Source organism: Cupressus sempervirens, chromosome 6, assembly GCF_028749045.1.
Source record: "Cupressus sempervirens isolate cs-2001-9-10 chromosome 6, ASM2874904v1, whole genome shotgun sequence".
Lineage (NCBI taxonomy): Eukaryota > Viridiplantae > Streptophyta > Pinopsida > Cupressales > Cupressaceae > Cupressus > Cupressus sempervirens.
In genome coordinates, this window is record NC_143123.1 from 22,790,845 (window position 1) to 22,801,784 (window position 10,940).

The 10,940-nt window shown below is 31.6% G+C and overlaps 1 protein-coding gene across 2 annotated transcripts; it reads left to right on the forward strand.

Annotated features, from left to right (window-relative positions):
- Positions 1-3,255: 3,255 nt before the first annotated feature.
- LOC149550878 (inositol oxygenase 1-like) lies at positions 3,256-7,993 on the forward strand. 2 transcript variants are annotated; one of them, XM_089786459.1, is made up of 12 exons: positions 3,256-3,299; positions 4,845-4,901; positions 5,018-5,144; positions 5,247-5,328; positions 5,702-5,906; positions 5,983-6,042; positions 6,489-6,541; positions 6,750-6,872; positions 6,972-7,041; positions 7,143-7,221; positions 7,326-7,407; positions 7,507-7,993. In XM_089786459.1, exons 2-12 carry the CDS (start codon positions 4,883-4,885, stop codon positions 7,531-7,533), a joined length of 927 nt encoding a protein of 308 aa, XP_089642585.1. In that variant the 5' UTR covers positions 3,256-3,299; positions 4,845-4,882; the 3' UTR covers positions 7,534-7,993. The 2 variants fall into 2 exon arrangements, with proteins under 2 accessions (XP_089642585.1, XP_089642586.1); XM_089786460.1 differs by lacking the exon at positions 4,845-4,901.
- Positions 7,994-10,940: the final 2,947 nt, after the last annotated feature.

Consider the following 10,940-nt stretch of genomic DNA (forward strand, 5'->3'; position numbering starts at 1 on the left):
GATTGCTTTCAGGTGATTCCTTGAACCTAGATGTTGGATTTGATTGTTGAGTTTGTTATCCTATTTGGGACTTGAGACTATCTCCTCAGCATGGTGGGAGTCGACCTTTTTGGGTTCCATGAGGTCGGGTGGTAGTGTTTTTCTTATACCACTAAGATCCGACTGTTAGATGTCGCTACTAGATGTGTTTGTGTAGATGTTCCTTTCTATTTGTCTTTGTATTTCTATGATGGATGGTTATACTTAGTGTATTGTATTTGATTTCATAAATCTTACAAGATGATGTTATTTATTTCATGATGTATATTATTTCGGCCTTTCATACCCTGTGACCTGTACAGTGGATGATTGTGCATTTTGTTTATTGCCAAGTGACATCATATATAATTTCATATTATTTAAATGGTTTCATATTGGTATATTATTATTTGATGTGGATTTATTATATATTGGATTTAGTGTTAATTAAAATTAAATGTGATTCAATGTCATGGGACCCTAAAGAGTTGTAACCCTGTTTATGTGTTGTTGGTGTATGAGTGTATGTTAATTGCTTTCACTATATTATATATGTTGTTGTTAAGTTATTATCTTAAAAAAAAAGTTTGACAAACTTAGTAAAACTTTAGGCTCACTTCTTTTGGGTCACATGTCAGGGCGTTACAACCTTCAATATAACATAATATTATGTTGGGGATTGTATTTTATTCACTCTTAATAGATTATAATTCAATTGTTTTTAGTCAAAATTTTGTTTGATACCAACTTTTTAAAGTTAAATAATTAGGTCTTTAATGATTTCCACACATGAATAAAGAGGCCCTAAATGTGGCACATTTGAAAACCTTATTGGATGACTAGGGTAGTGTCCCAACTATAATGCCATGGTACGTTAAGCCCTTATAGACCATCTCCCAATCTCCTAAAAAATAAGGACCCTCCTAGAAATAGGAGACTTCCTCAAACTATCTAGAGTAAATTGTAAAGCTCCTTGATAAACCCTAAAATCCCTTGTTGGATATGCTAACCACTTTTCTAACCTAGCAGAACTCCTAATTATAGGCCAACCTCCATTGTAATATGAACTACCTAGGGAAGGGACATTACAATTGTTAATCCTTCATGGAAAAGGAATCAAGCACTATACAATTTTATCATCAACTAATTTTTAATGTCTTTACCAACACCCTTTTGTTCAACCTTTCTCATAACAACACCATCAAAATTGAGTGTATACCACCCTTTTGAGGGAGGATAACATTTTACATTTTCTCTTTTCCAATTGGCCTCAATGCTAAGGAACCCATTAATAGTGGTCACATTTCATTTGAACCAAATCAATCTAATTCGATTGTCTTGAAATATATTGTTGCCATTGGAAAATTGTGCAATCTTGCTATTGTTGATGTCTACATTGTTGCCAAATCTTATATCTGCATAATATTCAATTGCTGAAGTTTTTGCATTAATTTAGGTTAGCATTTTGTTTAGATAAATAAATAAATAAATAAATAAATAATTACTAGGTTAGCATTTTGTAATAGGAATGAAATTCTTTATAAGCCTTATAATTGTAATAGAAAATCCATCAAAATATATGATTGTAATGCTTTATAAGCCTTATTTCTACTCCTCTCATTTGGAGGAACATATATCTTAAATAGGCTTGAAAACAACTATGGAATCCAAGCTACAATACTTTGTCCAATGTTAATTATATTATGGTCTTTTTTTTGACAAACAATTGGTTCATCTAGAGATTTTGAGCCTTCAATGTCCTTTCGTAATCACTCTATTGTGATAAAATATCTCTTTTGGTATTGCATGCGCACACAATATACTTGATCTTAAAGAAACAAAAATTTGAACCCTTTATAACAAAACCTTCAATATAACATAATATTATGTTCGAGGATTTGTATTTTATTCACTCTTAATAGATAAGAATTTAAATAACTAGGTCTTTAATAATTTTGAAATGTGTTAATGCGGATTGGAGTCCACTAAATAAAGAGGCCCTAAAGGTGGCACATTTGCAAACCTTGTTGGACGACTAGGGTGGGGTCTCAAGTACAATAGCATAGGTACTAGCAACATATAAACATTCACTCTAGCAACACCAAAAGTGTGGCTACTTTGGTTCCTCCAAGCATTGTTCTCAAAGACTAGAGAATGATCCTCAAACTATAATGTAGAGCTTGATAGCCATATCAAAATTTGACATATTGCCAAAAAATCTCCTTATCGATGATATTCTAATTAGATAGTAAACTATTGATACTATTCAATCACAAGTAAATAAAGACCATGTTTCACTTACATCTGTGTAACTTTTTATATATATAAGATGGGAAATGATAAGACTCCACCAATTTTAAATTGATAATATGGGAACTTAAAAATACTTCAAAATTCAATTCTCTCCATCCAAATCCAAGGGAATATACTTTAAAAACATCCACACCGTGAAACACGAAGGCATACCAAGACAAAATAAAAATCATCGAAAAGCATCTTCCATAAGTCCGCAGCATTCGTCGTTATCTTGTACGGTACAGATCGATTCCAGCTCATTCGGAGTACGTTCCAAGGAGCTCGGACCGTATGTACACCGTACCGTACCAAATACTCGCACGCCGACAAAAACATTAAAACGGCATCCATTTGCCGGAATATCTTGCCGGAACTAGTCGCCGGAATATCTTAGCGTCGATATCAGAAAAAAACGTGCGGTTGACGGGAACTCTGACAGAATCTTCAGTAACATGAACTTTTCTGTCAGTCACTGATCTCACCCGTCACATCATGACGTGGCAAACCAAAAAAATCAAAAAATATCTTCCTACACCAACTGCATTTGAAAATAAAGAAAACTCCCGTACGACCCTTCGATTTTAAGAAATGACGCGCTGACGTGGATTTTTAAATCATGTGTCGGCAATCGCCGCCAAATTGCGATCGGCACATTTAAATGCGCCGTCCAGAATATTGCAGGTACGTTATTTGCCGCGAAATAAAATGAGTATTATACTGGGCTGTCGTTTTCACGCCAGCTGGATAACATGATAACACGTTTGATAAGTCGTGCTTCCAATTCACGTGAATGCAAGTTGCATATGTTACGGCTGGTTTGACGTTGACAGCTCCCCAGCTGCACCGTCAGTTCCACGTAGCACCTTGTCGTTTTCTGGTGCACGTGGCACCTTGTCTCTTTCGGGGGTGTCTATAAAATCGAATGTTCTTCCTCCCACCATTACGGGTGTTGTGTTGGACTTGTGGGAAAGAATTTGCTGCTCAAAGTAAGCGTCTCTATTTTCTTTTTCTTTTCTCATATCTCTGGTTTGTGGCTGCCATTGATGTATATTGTAAGTTCAGTGATGATTATTTTTCAATATATATATATATATATATAATGTGTATATTGTAATGTTGTTTTTGGAATTGATCGTGCTTTTAGTTTTTGTATCCATGTTTTGGATCACATTCTATGCTCTATTACCAGAATGTAATGACATTTTTAAAATCTTTTTATTCTCTTTAGATCTTGATGATGGAGAATGTGATTCAAAAATAGATTCAAAAATTGAAGAGAGTCTCGAGTCAATTCTAGAAACAACAATTACTATAGAATGAATTGTGAAAAAATTACATCCTTTAATGTGTATACAGTTTCAAATTTAATACATTTATAGGGGATAGTGAAAAGATTTCTATAATCAACAAGAACTTAATTGCTGATTTTAGATTCTATTGTATTATTTCTTTTCCATCAACGGCTCTTATCATACCCTATGATCAAGAAATAGCGTAAGAAAAATGAATGGATTTATATGTTTTTTTTTTCAACTTTACCATATGCCATCTGAATATTTACTTTCAAACTTTTGGTAGTTGATATGTATATTTTTCATAATTCTATTTACGTAAGTTTTTAGGCTTATATGGACATAAATAATATTTAAATATTTCTATATAAAAAAGAAAATTTTACTTAATGATAGAACATTCATCTTTGATTGTTAATTTTTTAAAGAGAATTAAATGTTTGAAATTTATTTTAAGAGACTGAAAAAATATAAATATTTTAATTTAATTTATTTATTGAAAAATCTAAGTATTATTGAACATATAGAAATTAACATAGTATGTTTGGAGTCAAAGGTTATGTTTAGATGGCAAAGTTATGAGGTTTTCAGAACAGATCTATGTAAGAATCTTTAAATTAAAATATTAAAGAAGACATCGAAGGATTCTTTGGTTTCTAAGTTAAATATATTAGTCAGAATTGTATTTAAAATTAGAGTTCTAAACAAACATCTTTGAAAAATTAATATTTACTCTTAATATTCAAGAGTAAAGACTTTATGATCCGAACTAATCTTCGTACAAAAATGTACTAAAAGATATATTTGTTCTTCTAGAAAAAATTAACAAATGTAAACAATACACTACTTTTTTCCCAATGTTTTCAACGAATTTTACAATCCAGAAAATGCAGATTATGAAGATTACATGACATAAATTCTTTTTGTTGTAAACATCATAAAAAAAGATGCCCAGAACCAACTCAAATCATCCTCTTCATTTTAAAGAGACAATTCATATCAATACCATTTCTTATTTCTGCATTTACTTGTATATAAATTATTAGATCTTCAACTTTCTTCATCATAATTCAATAGTTTAAGAACGGTCAAATTCAAAACTAAGAAATGATAGTCCCCCGTCATACAATTGAATTTTAATAGCAATGTTGAGAGAACAATAAAAATGTTGCTCCATACAAAGTTGTTGTCTTGTTTTCTTTCAGCTTGAATAAATTTTCACTCCTAGTTGTCGTGCAGAACGTGATAAGCAATTAGGAGTGTACGTATTAAAAAGCATGACAATTACTGTAGCAGGTCAGACAAACTCTTTGTGCATTCACAAAATTCTTTTTGAATTTGTTCTTGAAACCCAAGGTTTTTTCCCCCCACTGTTTTTACTTCCTCTATTTAATCTGTACGTTATATTGCAGAGCCCCTTCTTGGAGATGAAACCAGCACTCATAATGACAAGCTGGCTGTTGAAGACTCTCTAAATGACTTGGTTTTGGATGGCGGTTTTGTGACACCAGAAAGCAACTCATTTGGCCATGCTTTCAGGTGATATATTTTTTTGCAATTTCCATGGCTACTTCATTTTGGATTAATCAAAAATATCAAAAACATTTTTCATAGTGTACTATAATCTTTGATCCTTAACAGAGATTTTGAAAAGGAAAGCGAGAGGAAAGATAGTGTTGAAGAGTTTTACAGAATTCAACACATTAACCAGACTTATGATTTCGTAAGTTTTATAACTTTCATAAAAACATTTTTTCTCAAACAGATGTTTTGAAAGAGTAGAACTATACACTCAATATTGGAAAAAGATTTTGAGATCTCTTGTTTGTCATAAAAAGAAAAAGAAAAATTGGGTCTGCTTTACTACTCAGTCCTGCAAAAAGATGTCAATTTATCTCGAGATTTCATTTTTCCTTATGCTATTTTTGCTCAAAATTTCATCTTTTTCTTTTTTATGTCATTTTATCTCAGGATTTCATCTTTTTCTTTTCTTCATACCATTTTATCTCAAGATCTCATATTTTTTCCTTTTTAATGTTATTTTATCTCAAGATTACATATTTGAGCAAAAGTGGTGGTGGTGGTGGTGGGTGCAGGTTTTAAAGAAGCGTGAGGAATATGGTAAGCTTGACAAAGCTGTGATGAGCATTTGGGAATGCTGTGAACTGCTGAATGAGTTCGTAGATGAATCTGATCCTGACCTTGATGAGCCCCAAATTGAGCATCTTCTTCAAACAGCTGAAGCCATTAGGAGAGATTATCCCAATGAAGATTGGCTTCATTTGACTGGACTTATTCATGGTATTAATTATCCTACTTGTTAATGTATCCTTCCATTATTCTACAAAAACATGAAAGAAGAAGATGGTGGTTGCAGATCTGGGCAAGGTGCTACTTCATCCTAGTTTTGGAGCTGAACCTCAATGGGCTGTTGTAGGTGAGCTCAATCTCAAATTTCCCAAAATATTTATATTTTTGGATAGTTGAAGTAAGGTTGTAATGAATTATAGAAGATTTCTACATTTTATAATAATCTAGTTGTAATGTTTTTGAGAATGATTGTATATATCAATGTTTTCAATCATATTTCATGATTCATCAGCAGGATATAAGATTTCAAGAATGGTTGTAATTATTGTTGCTATTTTTAGATTATTCTGTAACATTTTCAATCTTTTCTATTTTTCTAATATTTTGATAATAGATTACTGAGTGCGATCTGAGGTGCTGGCATAAAAATTCAAGGCAATCTAATCCAGAAACAACAATAATAGTTCAATTTCATGAATTGTGAAAATCTACAAACATGAATGATTTTAACTGGGTGAAAGACTAGACTTATTTTATTTTTCAAAGCACTAACAATCCAATTTAAAATTTTAGGTGACACTTATCCACTTGGATGTGCATTTGATAAATCTGTAGTTCACCATCAGGTAACTTCTATTATTTGTCATTGTAGTTCATGATATTAGCATTCATTGTTTTTAGATTTGATTGTCTAAATTTTTGTCCTGTTGTTTGGATCAAACTTTATGGTCTATTATCAGAATACTGAAAACAAATAAAAACTCAAATTATTTCAAGAAGAATAGTTTGGTTTTTCTTTACTATTAGAGCTGAAGTATCCTTCATTGTGATCAGTATTTCAAGGGCAATCCAGATTACTACAATCCCAAGTACAACACAAAGTATGGATTGTATTCTGAGAATTGTGGACTAGAAAACGTGATTATTTCATGGGGCCATGATGAATACATGCACATGGTACTGTATCCCATCATTTAATTCTATACTTAGGCTTCATTAAGGCTTAAATTCCATTATCTGATTACAGCTAAAAATTGATTTGATTTGACTAATCAGGTTGCCAAAATGAACAACACCACATTGCCCCCTGCCGCGCTCTTCATTATCAGATTTCATTCTTTTTATGGTAAGCAATAGGAAACACCATTGTTGAGCTATTATTGGACTCAAAATGTAATATTTAATTTACCAAAAAATCAAATCAATGATATGGTTTTCTTCTTTCAGCTCTGCACACCAGTGGTGAATACAGACACTTGATGAAAGAAGAAGATTATCCAATGTTGGAATGGCTTGAAATTTTCAAGTAAGATAAAGAATTTGTCTTTCAGTATCAAAGTATAATTTTTAAACAATGGATTTGATGATGTAAACCCATTTTCATGGATGAATTTGTTTGTATGTAAACAGCAAGTATGATTTATACAGCAAGAGCAAAGTGAGAGTGGATGTAGAAGCTGTGAAACCTTATTATCAATCACTCATTGAAAAGGTATTGCCTACTATTCTAGTGACTCCTCATTTGCTTCAGAAAAATACATGAATACATATTTTTTAATATCAAACTGACATGTATGCTTTTATTTTGCAGTACTTTCCTGCTAAACTGAGATGGTGATTTCTTATTGACCAAGACAGAGAGAGAGTGTAAAGTTGAGCATATTTTACTTGGTTGTTTAAGTTCATTGTAGTTTTATTGGCAAAATAAATAGAATGGTTAGTATTTAGGTGAGAAATTGTGGGGTGATTAGGCTGATTTGTAATGACTCATGGCAACCTTTGTGCCTATTTCCACCATTTAAGGATTAGATGAGCACTGTACATTTGTCATTCTGTCACTATGAACAGAGCTTGAATGTTTATATAAGTACCACCATGGCTGCCAACAAGAAAAGCGTGTGGAAAATGAAAACAATCCTTTCTAACACGGCTTAGAAAGGCAAGAGTTGGTGCTTGCCTCTTTCAGTAGGAATTCACATATTTATTGGTGTTAGAGGCTGAATTTATCTTAGCCTAAAACACACATTAACTTCAATAAATAAAGTGGACTATTTCCCTGCATGGAAATATTTGTTTAACTGAAGTAAAGAATGCTAAATTTTTATTGGCATCAAGGAGGAATTCTTAAATTTTATATTTCAACGAATGAGAATATTTATAAACATGAACTTCTCATAAACTCCAATTTTCTAAAGAAAGAGAACATTTGTATACATCACTGCCTCATTCAAAAAGTCTAAATATAGTGAAAGCATTTGGATTATAAGCAATTTAATGGAAGGTTTATAAGTTCCTTTACGGTGGAATGGAAAGGGAAAACAAATTATATTTGAAAAGAGATATTGAAATATAGTGAAAGTATTTGGATTCCTTATCAGAAGTAAAAGTAATTTAATGAAAGTTGAAGGTTTATAAGTTTTTTACGGTCGAATGGAAACGGAAAACAAATTACATTTGGGTTTAATATATTCATTGTTTTATTAGTCTTGTTTTATGTTGGTTTGAATATGGTAAAGTCAATCCATAATTTTTTTTAAAAAAATGGGTAATTTTTTTATTAAGACAAGAAGAGATATAAAAGGGAGAGCTCAACAAAGAGCTCTATCCCAATCAACAAGGTCATCAAATTTATGAGATAATTTGGAGGGTAATTGCCCCCTATCCATAACATTTCAATCTTGCACATGATGAGAAGCCCATTTAGCCAAGCAATCCACAACTCCATTCCACTCCCGAGGGATGTAAGTAAAACAAACAAATTCCAGAGTTCTACAAAAGAGAAGAGTTTGATTAACAATTGAAGTCAGAGGCCAACGAACATCCACAAGAACTTGCGAAGTAAGCAAGTTCACCACCACTTGGGAGTCAAATTTACAGATAATCATGTGCCATCCCCTCAAACAACACTGTTCCATGACATGTAAAATTGTTAGCGCCTCATTTGATTGTTAATATGACAACCCTTATGCACCAAGAACAGAAAATGAACATCTCGAGAACTACAATGAGCCACACTGCCAATGCTATCATGACCTGGATCAATGTTGACTTTTAGAACTCCAGGTGGAGGAGGAGTCCAATGCCCCCCATGATTCACTGGTCATCACTTCATTTGCTACCTATGTTGTCTAGGTAGGCCATACAACCATTGACTACCAACCCCTAGGACACCTCCCTGAAGATGAAAACTGAGGTGATTGTAGATGGTAAGGTCACTTGGATCCATACCCCCATCTAACACATATTTAGCCTGAATTGTCTCATGCAGAGAGTGAGAAATCTTCCACCAAAGTTGCATAACTTTGGTTTGGGCATTTTGAAAGATTCTTGTGTTCCTCTCCAACCAAATATGCCAAAGAATGAATGAAGGACCAACAATCCACACAACCTAAAGAGGAAAGGCTTTAGTGGGGGCACTCCTCAAGCAATCCGAGAAAGCAAACAACGAGGAAGCATGCCTACAAGGGCAGCCCCAAGCATTCCACCAGAGGTTCCAAATCTGGGTAGAATAGGAACAATGGAAGAAAAGATGGGAGACAGACTCCTCTCTATTACCTCACAACACACGGAATGAGGGGCCCTAAAATTCATGTTTAAAAAGATTAATCCCACATAAGACATCAGTTGTGAACCCTCAACCACATGAAGCAATTACATTTGGACTAGGAAAATTTATTCCAAACAAGTTTCCACCAAGGCACCACATCATCTCTAACTAATTGTCTAGTAAGCTCCTGATACCCAATAGAAGCAAAGCACATACCTACTAGAACACTACCCCAAGCCAAAACATCCGACCTTGACAATGAGCAAGAATCCCTAGAATTAAAGAAGATTTCCACATTTTGTAATAATCTAGTTGTAATATTTTTGGGAACGATTTTATATATATATATATATATATATATATATATATATATATATATATATATATATGTATATATATATATGTATATATATATATATATATGTATATATATATATGTATATATATATGTATATATATATATGTATATATATATGTATATATATATGTATATATGTATATACATATGTATATATATACATATATATATACATATATACATATATACATATACATATATGTATATATATACATATATATATATACATACATATATATATATATATATATACATATATGTATATGTATATATGTATATATATGTATATATGTATATATGTATATATATATATATATATGTATATACATATATGTATATATATATGTATATATGTATATATATATATATATGTATATACATATATGTATATATATATGTATATATATATATATATATATATATATATATATATATATATATATATATATATATATATATATATATATATATATATATATATATAATCAATGTTTTCGATCATATTTCATGATTCATCAACATGATATAAGATTTCAAGAATGTTTGTAATTATTGTTGCTATTTTTAGATTATTTTGTAACATTTTCAATCTTTTCTATTTTTCTAATATTTTGATAATAGATTACTGAGTGTGATCTTAGGTGTTGGTATAAAAATTCAAGGCAATCTAATCCATAAACAACAATAATAGTTCAATTTCATGAATTGTGAAAATCATGAAAAGCATGTGGAAAAAAAACAATCCTTTCTAACACGGCTTAGAAAGGCAAGAGTTGGTGCTTGCCTCTTTTAGTAGGAATTCCTATATTTATTGGTGTTAGAGGTTGAATTTATCTTGGTCTAAAACACACATTAACTTCAATAAATAAAGTGGACTATTTCCTTGCATGGAAACATTTGTTTAACTGAAGTCAAGAATGCTAAATTTTTATTGGCATCAAGGAGGAATTCTTAAATCTATATTTCAATGAAGGAGAACATTTATAAACATGAACTTCTCATAAACTCTAATTTTCTAAAGAAAGAGAACATTTCTATACATCACTGCCTCATTCAAAACTATAAATATAGTGAAAGCATTTGGATTCCTTATCAAAAGCAATTTAATGGAAGGTTTATA

What these genes read in the sequence shown, in the direction of transcription:
- LOC149550878 (XM_089786459.1), top strand. An exon ending in TTTGACTGGACTTATTCATG is followed by an intron (nt 5,907 to 5,982) that starts GTATTAATTATC and finishes TGGTGGTTGCAG; the next exon opens with ATCTGGGCAAGGTGCTACTT. An exon ending in GAATGGCTTGAAATTTTCAA is followed by an intron (nt 7,222 to 7,325) that starts GTAAGATAAAGA and finishes GTATGTAAACAG; the next exon opens with CAAGTATGATTTATACAGCA.